Consider the following 17,185-nt stretch of genomic DNA (forward strand, 5'->3'; position numbering starts at 1 on the left):
GATTTATTTCTCCTTGAAGTTTTTCCTGGTCCCAAGGCAGGCAGAATAGTTTTCATCTTGGACCTCTTCTTAATTTATCCATCTCTGTATTGTAGTGCTTAACGACATTACGTGATGACTGTATGTCCCAAATAGAGCTCTTGAGGTACAGACTCTATACGCACTTCTCCTTTTGCCCTTAGCATCTAGCTGGTGCCTAACCCTTACTCCTTGGGTCCTGGCCTAGGCGCACGGTTGGAGAGCTTGGTGGCCCAATACCGTCAATGACGCCTACTGACCACGAGAGGGCAGACTGGTTCTACAGAGGTCCGGTCCAGCCGCCCAGCCGTCAAGTGTGTACACCCAAACCTTCCCCTCCGCTGGTCATTCCCAACACTACTTCTCACCGCCTCCCCGAAACCCATTTTAACAATCCTTCTCAACACAACACACACACACACACACACACACACACACACACACACACACACACACACACACACACAGTTACGTTCCCGGAGCGGCCCTGAGGTCACACCTCTTCCCTTTCCAATCACCCGCACGCTTTCCCTCCTCAGCTTCATAACCCTTTAGGGACTAAAGAGTTAATTCTGCCCTTCCACCTGACCCTATTCTCCGCCGACCCCTTTAATGGGGGTGGAGGGGCGCCCTAGATGGTCTGGGTCATCAGGACCCTGGGGTCCGCCTACGTTAACGCCTTTTCCAGACACCCGTCACTCCCAGACACGCACATCACACACTCACACGTTTTCCTGCTGAGATCCCCAACCAGCACCTCTTTCCTCCCCAGGAGGAACCCGGGAGGAGGGGAGGGCAAAGGTCGGGTGTGTGGGGGGGTTCCCCCACATTTCTCTATTCCGTTCTTCCGCGCGGCCGCCTCTCTGAGCGGGCCGGCGTTGCGGGGCCGAGAAGCGGGCGGAGGGTCCAGGGGGACAGCGCGCAGGCTCTGGGCGCCGGAGAGCCCGCGGCTTGGGGGCGGGGAGGAAGGAGTTAAAGGTCCGGATTGGCTCTGCTGATACCAAGTCTGGGAGGGGAAGAGTCCGGGAGGGAGGGGTAGGAGCTTGGCTCGGGTCCTCCCCTGTCCCCCCCCCCCCTCCCCGGACAGCTGGAGGCTCGGGCCAGCCGGACGCCGCTCCTGGCAGACTCGCTGGGGCCGCGCTCCCGCACGCACACAGCACGCACTCCCCTTCTTCCTCCCCGTGCCATCCCCGACCTTCCCTCCTGCGCCCCAGCGAGCGCTCCTTCCCTCTCTCCTTCCTCCCTCTCTCTCTCTCTCTCTCTCTCTCTCTCTCTCTCTCTCTCTCTCTCACTCACACACACACACACACACACACACACACACACAACTAGCTCACTCCGGCCCCTCCGCCCCAGGCTCCCCTTCTCGCGCCCACCTGCTCCGCAGCTCCCTCCACGCACCTCGCCGTCGCGGCTGTCCGGGGGTCCGCCCTCCCACCCGCCCCGCACCCTTGGCGCTCCGGACCGTGACCGTGACCGTAGCCGCGGGAGGGGACTGAGTTCCCCGGGGTGAGCGCCCCCGCCCGCTCCACCTCCCTTCCCCCGGGGCGCGCGCGCCCGGAGCCCGAGGGGCCCGCGGAGGCCATGGTGGGAGTCCCCGCCCGCCGCGGTGCCCTCTGAGGCCATGCCGCACCCCGGGTGCCCCGCCGGCGCCCGCTCGCGCCTGTGGCTGCTCCCGCCGCTGCTGCTCCCGCTGCTCCGGGGCAGCCACGCGGGCAACTTGACGGTGGCCGTGGTGCTGCCGCTCGCCAACACCTCGTACCCGTGGTCCTGGGCGCGCGTGGGCCCGGCCGTGGAGCTGGCCCTGGCCCGGGTGCAGGCGCGGCCCGACCTGCTGCCCGGCTGGACGGTGCGCACGGTGCTGGGCAGCAGCGAGGACGCGCGCGGCGTCTGCTCCGACACCGCCGCCCCGCTGGCCGCCGTGGACCTCAAGTGGGAGCACGCGCCCGCCGCGTTCCTGGGCCCCGGCTGCGTGTACGCCGCCGCCCCGGTGGGGCGCTTCACGGCGCACTGGCGGGTGCCGCTGCTGACGGCCGGCGCCCCGGCGCTGGGCTTCGGGGCCAAGGACGAGTACGCGCTGACCACGCGCGCGGGGCCCAGCCACGCCAAGCTGGGCGACTTCGTGGCGGCGCTGCACCGGCGGCTGGGCTGGGCGCGCCGGGCGCTCGTGCTCTACGCCTACCGGCCCGGGGACGACCAGCCCTGCTTCTTCGTCGTGGAGGGGCTGTACCTGCGGCTCCGCGACCGGCTCAACATCACGGTGGACCACCTGGAGTTCGCCGAGGGCGACCTCGACCACTACGCCAAGCTGCTGCGCACCGTGCGGCGCCAGGGCCGAGGTGAGGGCGCGCGGGGCCCAGAGCCCCTCTCTCCCTGGGGGGGCTCCTGGACGTCCCCCGTTTTCTCCGGCCAGTCTCTCTCCTCTTCCTCTTCCTCCTCACGGTTCCTCGTTCCTGTCTCAGCCTCTTCGGCCTTTTCCGTCTCTGAGTTTCCATCTCCTTCTCTTTGTCCATCCCCTTCTCTCCCCGTTTCCAGGCCCTCTCCCTTCTCGCCTACCCCACTCCCCCACCTCCGTCCTGCCCTCCAGCTCCCAGCGCGTTAGCGGCGGGAAGGGGTGCCTGCTGCCACCCTGACACTGAGTAGGTTCCTGGCGTAGTTCCCGTCCCTCTTTTCTCGCCCATTTTCTGTCTCTTCCCAACAGCCTTGTTCCTTCCTCCATCTTCTCCCCCCGTTGCCCCCACACACCAGCTCCTGGCCAGTCCCCTCTCCAGCTGGCCTTCCTCTCCTTCCCGCCTCACCTCCGACCCGACCTCCCCTTTGCCCACTCCCCCTGCCTCTGCTCCTTTCTCCCTCCCACCTCCACCCCTTCTCCATCTTTCTCCTGCCACAGCCTGTACTGAGTCAGGAGTCCCACTGAACTACCACAAGGTCTCTGACCGCCTCCCCCCCCCACCCCCCCCTGAGCGCCCCAGCTTCCCTTCCTGAAGAGTCTCCCCTTCCTCCCCAGTCATCTACGTCTGCAGCTCCCCGGATGTCTTCAGAACCTTGATGCTTCTGGCCCTGGAAGCCGGTCTCAGTGGGGAGGACTATGTCTTCTTCCACCTGGATCTCTTTGGGCAAAGCCTGCAAGGTGCCCGCGGCCTCGGTTCCCGCCGGCCCTGGGAGCGAGGGGACGGCCAGGACGTCAGTGCCCACCGTGCCTTTCAGGTGCGTGCCCAGCTTGTGGGACTCGGAACTGATGAGGCGTAATTTCTGGGCACTGGGTCTTGCATTATCAGAAATGATTCTAGAAAAGTTCTTTTTTTTCGCCAAAATTGGTTTGGCTCAGTGGATAGAGCGTCAGCCTGCGGACTGAAGGGTCCTGGGTTCGATTCAGGTCAAGGGCATGTACCTTGGTTGCGGGCACATCCCCGGTGGGAGGTGTGCAGGAGGCAGCTGATCGATGTTTCTAACTCTCTATCCCTCTCTCTTCCTCTCTGTAAAAAATCAATAAAATATACTTTAAAAAAAAAGAAGTTCTTTTTTTTAAAGGAGTTTTTAAATATATATATATTTTATTGATTTCAGAGAGGAAGGGAGAGAGAGAGAAACATCAATGATGAGAGAGAATCATTGACCAGCTGCCTCCTGCACGCCCCCTACTGGGGATTGGGCCCACAACCTGGGCATGTGCCCTTGACCGGAATCGAACCTGGGACTGAGCCAAACCGGCGAGGGCAGAAAAGAAATTCTTGATGCTCACAGGGAGTTAGGTGACGAAGGGCAGGGGTCTGGGTCAAGAGGTGTACGGAGGGACGGCACTCAGAGCCAGGAGGATAGAAAGATGTGAGCAAAGACTTGAGGTGGAAGGATGTCAAGTCCTGCAGACCAACTGGACTTGGAGAAGCCACCCTTTTGGACTCCCTGGTTTGGAGCAGACAGCACCTCACCCAGGATATGGGGTCCAGTTGGACCTTAAGCTAAGCAGAGATGCAGCTCTGGGAGGTGGGCCCCAGGCTACTGGGAGGATGGGTCAGCTCCCAGCTCACCCCTCTCCACTGACCCCTTCCTCAGGCTGCCAAAATCATTACGTACAGAGAGCCAGATAACCCTGAGTACCTGGAGTTCCTGCAGCAGCTGAAGTACTTGGCTCATGAGCAGTTCAACTTCACCATTGAGGATGGCCTGGTAGGACGGGGTCCTGGGACCCTCCAAGGCGGACCTCCAGCCCCCCCTCCATGGCCCTCTGCCCGTCTCCACCCTGTTCTCTCAGCCATCCCAGGATCCCCAGGTCTCCCCCTCTTTCCCTTCCCCTTGTTTCTATATCTCTCCTGATGATGGGGGTTGGGAGGTGGCATTGGCCAGTTCAACCTCAGAATCTCAGGTCCTCACAGTCAGAGGGAAGTGATATGTCCTGCCCCACCTGCCCAGCAGGATGCGAAGCGGGGGTCTATGCAGAGGCATCTTGTCAATAGCAAAACCTTTCTGTCCTGTGGGGATGTTTCCTCCCGTCCCCTTCCAAGCTCCCAGCGCCTCCCATTGCCTCCCCACAGCACCCACTGCGTGCCCCTCACATATCGCACCCCAGTTAGGCTCTGCTGGTCCCCGCAGGTGAACACCATCCCGGCGTCCTTCCACGACGGGCTCCTGCTCTTTGTCCAGGCAGTGACAGAGACTCTGGCACGTGGGGGAACGGTCACCGACGGGGAGGGCATCACGCAGCGCATGTGGAACCGAAGCTTCCAAGGTCAGGGCCTGGGGGTGGCAGAACGGCCTGCCTGGGCAGTCACTCGCCCATGCCAGTCTTCCGCAGCTTCCTGTAGGCCCTCCTGCCCTGTCTCCCGAGCTCCTTCCTTAGAAGTCCTTCTAAGAATCCAGCGCCAATCAGTCCTGTGGCTGAAGTGTCTGTCCCTTCTATTACCATTCCATATGTGTGTGTGTGTTGGGAGGGCAAGGCAGAGACAATCAAGGGATCAGATGAGGTGTGTGTGTGGGGGGGGGGGGGGGGAAGGGGGTCCCTGAACTTTCTTCCACTCCCTCACAACACAGCCATCTTCCTCCACGCCCCCAGGTGTGACAGGATATCTGAAGATGGACAGCAATGGAGACCGGGAGACTGACTTCTCCCTCTGGGATATGGATCCTGAGACTAGTGCCTTTAGGGTAAGGCTGTGCCCGGGGAGGACAATGCCAACTAAGACACCTCACCCCTCTTCTCCCCCCTGGACCCCCCCTCACCCAGCCCTGGCAGGGCATCTGTCTACTCTGAAGTTACCTACTACGCTTGGTCACTTATGGAGAGCCCTGGATTAAAGCGGTCTGCTCTAGTCGGGGGGGGGGGGGGATCAACCAGAATGATAGGGACTCACAGGCATTGCCCTCGGGGAACCCCCTGTCTGAGGAGGGAGCACAGCCCTGCCCGCAGGAAGTCCGGTGTCTCCTAAGGTCACAGAACCCCTCCCACAGAGACAGGCAGCTCAGAGCCGAGATGAGCACCCACTGTGTTCAAGTCATTCCACTCTAATGACATGGGGCCCGGGTATGGGGTCTCTGTATCCACTCACAGGAGGGGGTCGATACATAGTTGACATCCCAGTTAAAGGGCCTGGAAGCAGAGATGGGGTAGGTGGGAGGCAGGACTACCCGACAGGACAGGAGGTCAGGACAGGAGGTCTTGCCCGCCCACCATTCCTGCCCTCCCTCCCTCCCTCCCATAGGTCGTTCTGAACTACAATGGGACTTCCCAGGAGCTGGTGGCTGTGTCGGGGCGCACACTGCACTGGCCCCTAGGATACCCGCCTCCTGACATCCCCAAATGCGGCTTTGACAACGAGGACCCCGCCTGCAACCAAGGTGCCTGCCCCTTGCCTTCCAGGCCTCCATTCTGAGACACTGCCCCCCCACCCCACCCCAGGGGGAGTAAAATCAGTGCTCCCCTCCCACACTGAGAGTTTTCTGGAAAGACTCCGGCCTTTTCCCTCCCTTCATCCATCATCCTAGTTCCCTGGTTGACCATTGAAGGCACTCCCGCTGTCTAACCAAACTCTTTCTTGCTGCAACTGGGACTCTCTCCTGCAGCCCACTTTTCCACCCTGGAGGTGCTGGCGTTGGTAGGCAGCCTCTCTCTGCTCAGCATCCTGATCGTCTCCATCTTCATATACAGGTGAGCCTTGGGACCAGGGTGGTGAGTGAGGCTGGGAGACCGGGAGAACCAACCAGACTCAGGGAGGTGGCAAGGAGGCAGAGGAAGGGAGAAAGGGTGAGGGCACAGCAGGGGAAGGCCGCTGGAGATGGGGGAGAAAAGAGACTAAAAAGCCTTAGGACACAAGGACGAAAGGAGGAAACGGGGAGGAGTGGCCAGGGAGAGGGAGGTGATCCCAGACAGCAGCGCGGGTGGGGGTGGGGGGTGGCATCATAAAGGCCTGGATGTTGGCCCAGGGGCGGGTTTGTCCCCCCTACTCTTGCTGAAGGGAGGAGAAGCAGTGGTTCAGACCCTTTGGGGTTGGGCCCCTGTTAGCAGGGCAGGGTGATGAGCCAGCCCGTGTGCATCCAGAGAGAGAAAGGAGCCCTGTGCCTGCCTTCCAGTGGAGCTGAAACGAAAGTTCGGGAGAAGTTAAGGATAGAGGGAGGGGAGAAAATCGATGCTGGTTGATCATGTACTATGTACAGACCCCCCCCCCCCGACCACACACACACACACACACACACACAATATTTCTTTTCATTCTTATAACAATGCTTTTGAAACAAATATGGAGGTTCCCCGTTTCCAAATGAGGACATTTGGACATGAAGACATGAGACTCAAAGAAATAAGGCGACTGCCTGCCCCAAGGTCCCAGGGAGGCAGAATTTCACCCTCCTGACTGAGCCCAGGGGCAGGCCTGAACCTGCCTCAGCAGAGCCGTGGGGCCAGGGCTCTGAGAAGGGGCTGAGGGGCTCAGATGCACGTGTCATGCCTCAGGAAGATGCAGCTGGAAAAGGAGCTGGCCTCAGAGCTGTGGCGGGTGCGTTGGGAGGACTTGCAGCCCAGTAGCCTTGAGAGGCACCTCCGGAGTGCGGGCAGCCGGCTGACCTTGAGTGGGGTAAGGACACTGGTATTGGGGGGGACTTGGGGGACAGCTGGGTATGGGGTGGGGGGAGGGCAGTGCCTGATGGGTAAGGGAGAGAGCAGGGTTCTGATCCCAGCTGTCTTCACTTGTGTGGCCTTGGGCAAGTCACGGCCCCTCTCTGCGGCTCTCAGAGCCTCCCTTACGGGGCTCCTCAAAGGCGGAAGATAGTGTATGTGAAAACACGTTAAAGGGAAAAAGCACGTGAGGAGAGGATTTCATGATGTGGAATGCGGCAGTGAAGACCAGAGCTCAGGCCATTGGTAGGGAGAGCGGGGCCCATGGTGGGGACATCCCACGGGCTGACCATCCCTCCTGCTCTCTCCACCCCTTCAGAGAGGCTCCAATTACGGCTCCCTCCTCACCACAGAGGGCCAGTTCCAGGTCTTTGCCAAGACAGTGTATTATAAGGTGGGCCTGGGGCCTGGGGCCTGGGGCCTGGGGCAGGCTGCTCTCGGACAGCACGGGGAGGGCCCGGGCGGCCGCCGGGGTGGGCTGTGAGGAGCAGCTGCAGTTCCCAGGGCATTTGGGAACTCCCATCTCCTCGCAGTGACGTGAGGGTCTCCACTCCTTGCCCAGGGCAACCTCGTGGCTGTGAAAAGTGTGAACCGGAAACGCATTGAGCTGACAAGAAAAGTCCTGTTTGAACTGAAGCATGTAATGTAGGGGAGTGAGGCAGTGGCCGGGGGAAGCACCCCAGGGGGACACGGGAGGTTGGCCAACAGCACGGCTTATGGAGGGACCTCGGGGTTATCTGCGCCCTGGGATGCGCCCTTGCATCTTGTGACGGGAGGAGGGGTCATGGATGGGAAAGGACAACTGGACATGTCCTGGAGGGAGGTCCTCGAGGGGCCATACGTGATGCCCTGGGCGGGTGGAGGGCTGGGGAGGCAGAGGGGGTAGGGAGCCGATTTGGAGGGATGCTGGGCTACAGAACACGGGTGGGAATCGCCAGGGAAGGGCCTAGAATGTCTGGAGAATGAATACAGAGTTCAGAAGAGTGAGTGGTCCTTGAGGGTGGGGGACAACTTGAGGAGTGAGGTCTCTGTCAGGCTCCTGATGTTGGCTCCTACCTGCAGATGCGGGATATACAGAATGACCACCTGACCAGGTTTGTGGGGGCCTGCACCGATCCTCCCAACATCTGTATCCTCACTGAGTACTGCCCCCGTGGAAGCTTGCAGGTGAGGGGATCAAGGGGAGTCAGGAAACCTGGGTCTAGCCCTGGCTCTAACCCCAGGCAGGCCTCTCTCTTTCTGACCTTTAGTTGCCTCATCTGTAAAATGGGAGGGGGAGGGAGGGCGGTGGCACTAAAGTAAATACAAAGTTCTGCCACTTGTCGGCAGTAGGACCCCTGCACTCCTCTTCCGGGGGAGTCTGCAGGGCACAGGTCTGACTCTCACTGCCCAGTAGGACATCCTGGAAAATGAGAGCATCACCCTGGACTGGATGTTCCGGTACTCTCTCACCAATGACATCGTCAAGGTAGGTCCAGGAGAGCCCATTGGACGTGGGGGAGGCATGCTTCTCTGCCCGTGGTTGTAAGTCCCATTCATATCCCAGACCCCTGCCTCCCCCATTCTCTAGGGTATGCTGTTCCTGCACAATGGGGCCATTTGCTCCCACGGGAACCTCAAGTCATCCAACTGTGTGGTAGACGGTCGATTTGTGCTCAAGATCACCGACTACGGGCTGGAGAGCTTCAGGGACCCAGAGCCAGACCAAGGACACACCCTCTATGCCAGTGAGCTCAGACCCACTCTGTCCCCAATCCTGACTGGAGGCCAGCCCGGCAGGGAGGCTGTGCCTGGTCTCTGATGGGCTTGAGCACGCCCTTCCTCACTCTTGCCCGTTCATTCACCAGTAGAACGAGGAGTCCGATGCAGTGGTCTCCGGGCCTCGTCTAGCTCTAGCACTCAGTTTGGTGTCTCCAGATCAGCCCCAGACAAATCTTCTAGCTCTATCCTTGTTTCCCTTTAGCGTTGGGCCCTTCACCCTGTGACTCCTGACCTCTGACCCGCAGAAAAGCTGTGGACAGCCCCTGAGCTCCTGCGAATGGCTTCACCCCCCGTCCGGGGCTCCCAGGCTGGTGACATCTACAGCTTTGGGATCATCCTTCAGGAGATTGCCCTGAGAAGTGGCGTGTTCCACGTGGAAGGTTTGGACCTCAGCCCCAAAGGTAAGAGGACCCTGCGGTCCCCTAGCCCTGCCTCGGTCTCAGTGTACCTCAGCCCCAGAGAGAGATGCCTGGAAATGCCACCACACCTTCCTTCTGCAGAGTTCAGCCACCACCCGTTGCTCCATTGTTGCCAGTGACCCTGAGGCATGACTGGCTCAGTTCCCTACAGGGCTCCCCTGCCCCCTGCCGGGGTCCTGGCCTTCCCCACCCCATCTCTCAACAGGCCCTTGGCTGACCCAGCCTCTGAGCCCCTTTCTCCCCACCACACAGAGATCATCGAGCGGGTGACTAGGGGTGAGCAGCCCCCCTTCCGGCCCTCCCTGGACCTGCAGAGTCACCTGGAGGAACTGGGGCACCTGATGCAGAGGTGCTGGGCTGAAGACCCGCAGGAGCGGCCGCCCTTCCAGCAGATCCGCATGATGCTGAGGAAGTTCAACAGGTCTCTGGCCTTAGGCATGGAGCGCCCCTAGCCTCCCCTGTCCCCGCCCCCCCCGACCATATACCCCCCCACTTAAGTCTCATCCCTGCCTGGCTCAGTCGGTTACAGCATGGTCCCAATATGCCAAGGTTGTGGGTTCGATCCCCAGTCAGGGCACATACAAGAATCGACCAGTGAACGTATAAATAAAAGTCACAACAAATTCTCTTTCTCCCCCCCCACCATTCCTCTCTTTAAAATAAAAAAGTCTCATCCCTGCAGTAGCTACTGCAGCCACCACAGCCTCACAGCCCCCTGTGTGAATACTGAATGACCCAGATGTCCCCACGGTTCCCCACCTCTCATCCCCCTCTCCTCCCACAACACGCCCACCCCACACCCCTCCTGCCCAGCCCCCAGGGCCCCTAGTCTTCACTGGTGTGCAGAGTACACGGGGCCTCTCCCTCCACGGGCGCTCCCGCCCCACCCTGTGAACTCCTTTGCCCCGTGCGCCACCCTGGGGCCCAGTGCCCCCAGACGCCCCACTGAGCCTGTGTGCCCTCCTGCTGCGTTCTCAATCACTCCGAGTCCCCTCCCACCGCCTCCGCCTCTGCCTCCTTCTAACTCACTGTTCCAACAAAACAGCTCGTGTGCCTGAAGCTTCATACTTGACCCGGCATCTCAGAGATGAACCGAACTTTCCTCCTCCCCTCCCCTCCCCCCGGCACCGCCATCCCATCCTGTGGTGCCCCTCACCCCCAACCTTCTCCAGGGTCCCCCCTGCAGTTGGGAGGTGGGCTGATAGCCTGGGTCAGGTGGAGGCCTGGGGCGGGCACCCTCTCACCCCCGCCTGCTGCTCCCCGCCCTCAGAGAGAACAGCAGCAACATCCTGGACAACCTGCTGTCCCGCATGGAGCAGTACGCCAACAACCTGGAGGAGCTGGTGGAGGAGCGGACCCAGGCCTACCTGGAGGAGAAGCGTAAGGCCGAGGCCCTGCTCTACCAGATCCTGCCTCAGTGAGTGCCCGCGTCCGGTGCCGTGCCCGGCCATCCCTGTTCCCGCCCCACCTCACCCTCTGATCCCTGACCCCTCAGCTCAGTGGCTGAGCAGCTGAAGCGCGGGGAGACCGTGCAGGCCGAAGCCTTTGACAGCGTCACTATCTACTTCAGTGACATCGTGGGCTTCACAGCCCTGTCCGCCGAGAGCACGCCCATGCAGGTGAGTCAGGCAGCGGCCACGGGCGGAGACCACGCAGGTGTGCTTGGTTGGGCATCGCCGTCCCATAGGCCCGCCTTCTGGTCCCGCTTTCCCGCCCAAGCCCAGGTGGAGCCCCTACTCCCCGCCCCCCTGGGGCTCTCCTCCTTTCCAGGTGGTGACCCTGCTCAACGACCTGTACACTTGCTTCGACGCCGTCATAGACAACTTCGACGTGTACAAGGTGAGAGTGTGAGTGTGGGTGGGGCGGGACAGACAGGCTCCTGGGCAGAGGCAGAAAAAGGTGACGGCAAGAATGGAATAGAATCTTTGAGGGGAGACCCAGGTACATGGGGAGAGACAGGACCGCAAGGAGACCCGGGGCAGGGGCAGGTAGAGAAACCGCGGGGAGGGGGGATGGAGGGATGGAGGGAGGGGAGGGGGGATGGAGGGATGGAGGGATGGAGGGAGGATGAGGAAAGCCGACGACTGGCTGGCGGGTGAGGATGCAGAATGATAGCACACGAGGGGTTGGGGCGGCCCAGGGAAGAGGAAGTCCCAGCCTTCGTGTCCTGCACCCTCTCCCCGCCCTCGCAGGTGGAGACGATAGGCGACGCCTACATGGTGGTGTCGGGGCTCCCCGTGCGGAACGGGCGGCTGCACGCCTGCGAGGTGGCCCGCATGGCCCTGGCGCTGCTGGACGCCGTGCGCTCCTTCCACATCCGCCACCGGCCCCAGGAGCAGCTGCGCTTGCGCATCGGCATCCACACAGGTGAGGCCACCCAGGCGCCGGGAGGGGGCTTCTGGAGGCTGAGCTGCGGAAATGCTCATTCCTCTGGCCTCAGATCGCACCTCCTGCCTCTCCTGGAGCGCCCTAGCCCCGCCCTGTGGCCGCCCTCCAATCCCCTCCCTCCCCCCTTCCCTCCCTCCCTCCCTCAACACCCGCCCGCCCCCTCGCTGATGGGCTTCGCTCCCTCCAGGACCCGTGTGTGCTGGCGTGGTAGGGTTGAAGATGCCCCGTTACTGTCTCTTTGGGGACACAGTCAACACGGCCTCAAGAATGGAGTCTAACGGGGAAGGTATGGTGGCCCCCGAAAGGGGATGGGAGGGCAGGGTAGCTGGAGCCCAGGAAAGTGCCCTGGACAGCTTGTGCCTGTCCGATCCCTGTCCCCGCTCCTCCCCTCTCTCCTCCCAGCCTCCTGCTCCTGAGTTAAACCTGGGCAGATCACCTTGCATCTAGTCAGAGACTCAGATCCTAGCTGCCCTATCTTTCCAAATTTTTGAAAAAGTCTTTCCAGGCCATTGTTCACCAGTTCCCAGCAGGAATCCCACCCTTAGAAACCCTCTGCTCCCCTTGGGTGTGGTAAGGAAGGCTCAGAGCTGCCCGCTGGGGTGTGAAGCTCAGCTCTACAACTAACCCAGCTGGGTATCGATTTGCTACACCATTCTGAGTCCCCGTTTTCCTCATCTGTATGAGAATAAAATATCTGCCTCACTAGAGTTATAGGAGAAAGCCGTGTAACATGAGGAGCACATACTGTCTGGCATTCAACTTTTCCGAGCCTCGGCTGCTTATCTGTAAAAAATGGTGCCTGTCTCAGGTTGTAGAAAACCTAGCACAGCCCCTGACACACAGTAGGTACCTAATAAATGCTTGCTCCCACCTCTTCCTTTGGTCCTGCTTCCTGTTGATCTCCTGCCTTCCTGCTGCATCCAACACAGTTTAACCAAGTGAACATGTATTGAGCAATCTGCTGGGGTAGGAAGACCCAGACCCACCGGTGGCTGGAGAGTCCAGGTGGACCCCATCCCAACCTCATGGCGGAAGAAGGGCTCCTTGGAGCCAAGTGGGGCTCTGGTTCAGCTCGTGTTCCCTGGGCACTGCGCTTGGGGCTGTCCCGGGAGGAGAAGGCCTCTCATTGAGAGCCAGTCCTCAAGGAGCACGTTCTCAGAAATGGTTACACAACAAAACAAGGCCACTGTGCTGCAGACCCCAGCGGTGGTGGGGGCGAGTTCAGAGGGAGAGCGGATAGAGAAGGGCTGTGGGGATACCCGGCCAGGAGTCAGGAGGCCTAGGTCCGACCTCAGCAGCCTGGGAAGATCTCCTCCTCTAGGCCTCAGTTACCTCAGCTGGAAAACGAGGCTGGTGAGGTAAATAACCCGACAGCAATCGCTGATCGAGCGCTTCCCGTGTGCCAGATTCTGTTCCCTTTTTGAAGGTTAAATTTAATCCTCCCAGCAGGGCTTCATGATGGGCACTGGCCCTTGTCAGCACTCCATGGATTAGGAAGATGAAGCCCAGAGAGTTCATGTGTCTTCCCCAAGCAAGCATTCACTCTGGCCTTCATACTAGGCAGAGCAGGATCCAAAGTCTGAGGTCCTGACCACTGTGCTACACACTGACTGTGTAGAGCCTGGTGATGCGCGAGGGTTCTGTCCAATAGAACTTTCTGCAGTGATGAAATTGTTCTCTAATCTGAGCTGTCCGATATGGGGGCCTTTGTCACAGGGAAATGTGGTCTTGCAACAGGGGCATTGCATTTTTAATTAATTTATTTCATTTTAATTAATTTAAATTTAAATAGCTACATGTGGCCCTAACCGGTTTGGCTCAGTGGATAGAGCTTCGGCCTGTGGACTCAAGGGTCCCAGGTTCGATTCCGGTCAGGGGCATGTGCCTTGGTTGCGGGCACATCCCCAGTGGGAGGTGTGCAGGAGGCGGCTGATTGATGTTTCTCTCTCATCGATGTTTCTAACTCTCTATCCCTCTCCCTTCCTCTCTGTAAAAAATCAATAAAATATATCTTTAAAAAAAATAAATAAAATAAATAGCTACATGTGACTCTTCGCTACCTGGAGGGATAGATCACACAGCTCTCAGGTTCCAGCAGAGAGGCCAGTATGGTCAGACACCACATGGAGAGGGTGGGACTCTGGTTAGGAAGCTTCGTGGACCAGAAAGAAGGAGAGAGCATCTTTCTACCCCCCAGTCCCTGGTTTCCCGTTCCCTTCTCTTGCATCCCTCACTTCCCTTCTTCTCCTTATCCTCCTCAGCCCTGAAGATCCACTTGTCTTCGGAGACCAAGGCTGTCCTGGAGGAGTTTGGTGGGTTCGAGCTGGAGCTTCGAGGGGATGTAGAAATGAAGGTAGAGAAGGAAGCCCCTAGTGTCACCATCCCTTGGGGTCCCAGAGGGGGCTACCCTCCCTCAAGCCCCTTCTCAAGCAGCCACTTCCACTCCCATCATTTGGCAAATGGGCTTGCCACTCCCCATCCCAACCTCCCCTTCTGTTTCCCTCCAGGGCAAAGGCAAAGTTCGGACCTACTGGCTCCTGGGGGAGCGGGGGAATAGCACCCGAGGCTGACCTGCCTTTCCCCCTGGCCTTCCACACCTCCCTTCCCTGTGCCAGAAGTGACAGAGAGCGTCCAGGCCTCGCCCTCACCCACAGCAGCCCCCCTATTGCCAGAGGATCAAGAGAAGTGGCTTGAACAGCGCCGGTGTGCTCACTCCGGTGGAGACACCACGTATTTCCTCTGCAAGAGGACTGGTGTAGGGGAGAGAACTTGGAGCTTTCGGAACCAGAACAAAGCCCACAGTCACGCCCAGTGGGACCCACACCTGTTATCCACCCCGACTCAGGCCAGGCTGGGGTGTGGATTCCTGGATCCTCCTGCCCCTCCTGTGCCCTCCTCCCTCAATCTTGCTACACTGTGACTTTTATGGGGAAGGGGAAGAGCCATCTTAGGGGGAATAGGAAAAGGCTTTATAGGTGAATCTGGGCGGGGGGAGGGAGTCCACAACTGCCACAAACACCCCTCTGTCTCCCACCACCCGACACTGGTTACAGTGTGCAGGGGAGAGGCAAGGTATGGAGGGGCTGACGGCCTGTATGCCTTGCTTCTCAACTGTGAGTGGAGACCATTAAAATCTTTATTCTAGTGACAGTGTCTCTTCTTGAGGGAGAGAGGGTTGCCAGAAAACACAGCCATGTTCTCCACCCTCTCTGTCAGATGAGACATGTTTCTCAAGCTGGGAACAGCCTGCGAATTACCCAAGCAGTGCATGCATCACTTTTGATCCAAGGAACCATTTCCACCCTTAAGAGTTACTGAGGGCCCCAAAGAGCTTTTGTGTATGTGGGCTTATCTATTGATATATACTGTACTATAAATGAAAACAAGCCCTATTAACTCGTTTAAAGTAACTATAATAAACCCATCACATGTTAGTAACTTTTTACTGCTTTATCAAGCACATTCTGAGAGGAACTGGTAGCCCTGGCCGGTGTTTCTCAGTGGTTAGAGCGTCAGCCCAAGCACCGAAGGGTCGCGGTCCTTGTCAAGGGCATGTATCCTCAGGTGAGGAGTAACAAAAAAGAAGAGAGAGCGGGAGAAACTGTTTTTTAACTGGCAATATGTGATAATGAAGAGTTCAATGACTAGTTTGGTGCTACTGCCTTGATGTATGCTAAGATATCAGCAGTTTCTCTCTGTCTCTGTCTCTCTCTCTCTCACACACACACGTTGCTTTTTCACACTCAGTGCAAATAACACAGTCCATAAGGCAAATCATGTACCAAGAAGAGCATGAAAATCAGAAGCAGGAAAAGGAGTGAGGACTGAATGGAGAGCTCTCCCGTCTTTTGCCCCAGGAGGCCTGGGAGCAAAGAAAAGAAAAAGGGACGCGGGGGTGTGGGGGGGGGGGGGGTGGGGGGGAGGAGGGACATATGGACATATGGATCCCCTTTTTAATTCCATTGAGATTTAGGGATTGTCCACATGTCCCTCCATTCCCATGCCAGTGTAGACAAATGTGAGTGATAGTTTGCAAAATGACTCTCCGCTGGGCTAAGGGCCCTCCTGTCCCAGCTCCAGCAGCTCTCCCCACCCCCTTCCTGAGCGGCAGGCAGGCAGGAATGCAGATGCGGGGGGAGAGGTGGCTACAGCTTCACCTCCCCCAAGGGGAAAGAAAGTGCCAGACATTTCTTCAGTACCATCCATCAAGTGCAGACAGGCCCTTCCTCCCACCTCCCCTCCCCAAGCCTCTTCCTGGAGTCCACACCCAGTGGGACCTGGAGGTAGGGGTGGGCAGCTTGGAGGCCTGCCTTCGGGGCAGTGCTCCCTGATACACAAGTGGTGGTCTGGGATGAAGAAAGGATAAATTGTTCTCTTGTCCAATGACCTTGATGTTCTGTGCTCCCTACCCACCCTTTTGGGCCTCAGTCAGCTTTGATTTATTGGGAGAGGCAGCTTGCATGGTCAAGTCCTCACCCTCTGCTGGGGATGAATAGCCCGGGGAAGGCCTAACAGAAGGATGGTTGCCCTGGTAACCACAGCATACTCAACTTTCTAGTGGGCTCTGGTGACCATCTCCACTCTCATGCCCCAGTTCCCCCTCCCAAGGGTAGTAGACAACCGGAGAACAGAGGGGATATGCTAAGGAGAACTAGGGCCTGAGAAGTTGGGCATGGGGGCTGGGTATCTAGAGACTGGGCTTTGGGGAGGGGAGCGGGGAGTCGAATGACTGAGGAACTCTGGTAAGACAATTCTAGGAAACTGCCCGTCAGATCCTTCCGGGGTAGCCTGGCTCTGCTGCTGACGCTGGAGGGGAGGGCACTGGGGGTGGGCGTCAGGAGAGGCCCTGGGAGTGGATGATTTCTGCAGCTCGAGAACTTTCACTGGGACCGAGAAGATTTCCTTCCGGAGGAAGGTCCCTGAAGCCAGGAAGAACTGGGAAAGCCATTACCGAGAGGTGGGGGGTCCGACGTTAGCGTCTCTCCTCCAAGCCCAGGAGGCAGATCTGTGCCAGGAACCGCCGCCCACAGGGGAGGGGCAGTCTGGCCTGGCAGTTTCCCCGCTGGCCCGGCTGGCCCGTAGAGCAGGTCTGGGAGGGCTGAGTGGGCAACAGGGTTTCCCTGGAGTACGATAAGAATAACAACAGCAATCACTGGCATTCAATTGTGCCTTGGAGTTGACAAAGGCTTTCACATACCTTAGCTCAGCAGTCCACGTGACACCCTTGGAAGGGGGGTGCAGGCCGTGCAGCTGGGGGTAGGAGGGCCCACTGTAGACTGTGTGCAAAGGGAACCCTAGCCCAACCAGCTCTGCACAAGGCTGGGGCCTGGAAAAAAGTAGAGTTGACAAGACAAATAGCCTCTTCCCCACCTCCTCCTTCTCTATGTCAAAGAGCTTGGGTAATATATCATAGCAGTACATTAAGTAATAATTTTTAAACTTTAAAAAAAATATGTTTTTTATTGATTTGAGAGCAAGAGGAAGGGAGACAGTG

The 17,185-nt window shown here is 58.8% G+C and overlaps 1 protein-coding gene across 1 annotated transcript; it reads left to right on the top strand.

Moving 5' to 3' along the window:
- The first annotated feature begins 1,317 nt into the window (after positions 1–1,317).
- Positions 1,318–15,340, top strand: NPR1 (natriuretic peptide receptor 1). The gene is made up of 22 exons (XM_008155780.3): positions 1,318–2,357; positions 3,026–3,225; positions 4,072–4,185; positions 4,609–4,744; positions 5,069–5,160; positions 5,715–5,850; positions 6,076–6,160; positions 6,962–7,082; positions 7,443–7,517; positions 7,686–7,763; positions 8,186–8,290; positions 8,520–8,591; positions 8,694–8,850; positions 9,130–9,285; positions 9,556–9,724; positions 10,574–10,720; positions 10,799–10,922; positions 11,074–11,142; positions 11,496–11,670; positions 11,879–11,977; positions 13,953–14,044; positions 14,199–15,340. Exons 1-22 carry the CDS (start codon positions 1,643–1,645, stop codon positions 14,259–14,261), a joined length of 3,180 nt encoding a protein of 1,059 aa, XP_008154002.2. The 5' UTR covers positions 1,318–1,642; the 3' UTR covers positions 14,262–15,340.
- Positions 15,341–17,185: the final 1,845 nt, after the last annotated feature.

This window comes from Eptesicus fuscus, chromosome 22, assembly GCF_027574615.1.
Source record: "Eptesicus fuscus isolate TK198812 chromosome 22, DD_ASM_mEF_20220401, whole genome shotgun sequence".
Lineage (NCBI taxonomy): Eukaryota > Metazoa > Chordata > Mammalia > Chiroptera > Vespertilionidae > Eptesicus > Eptesicus fuscus.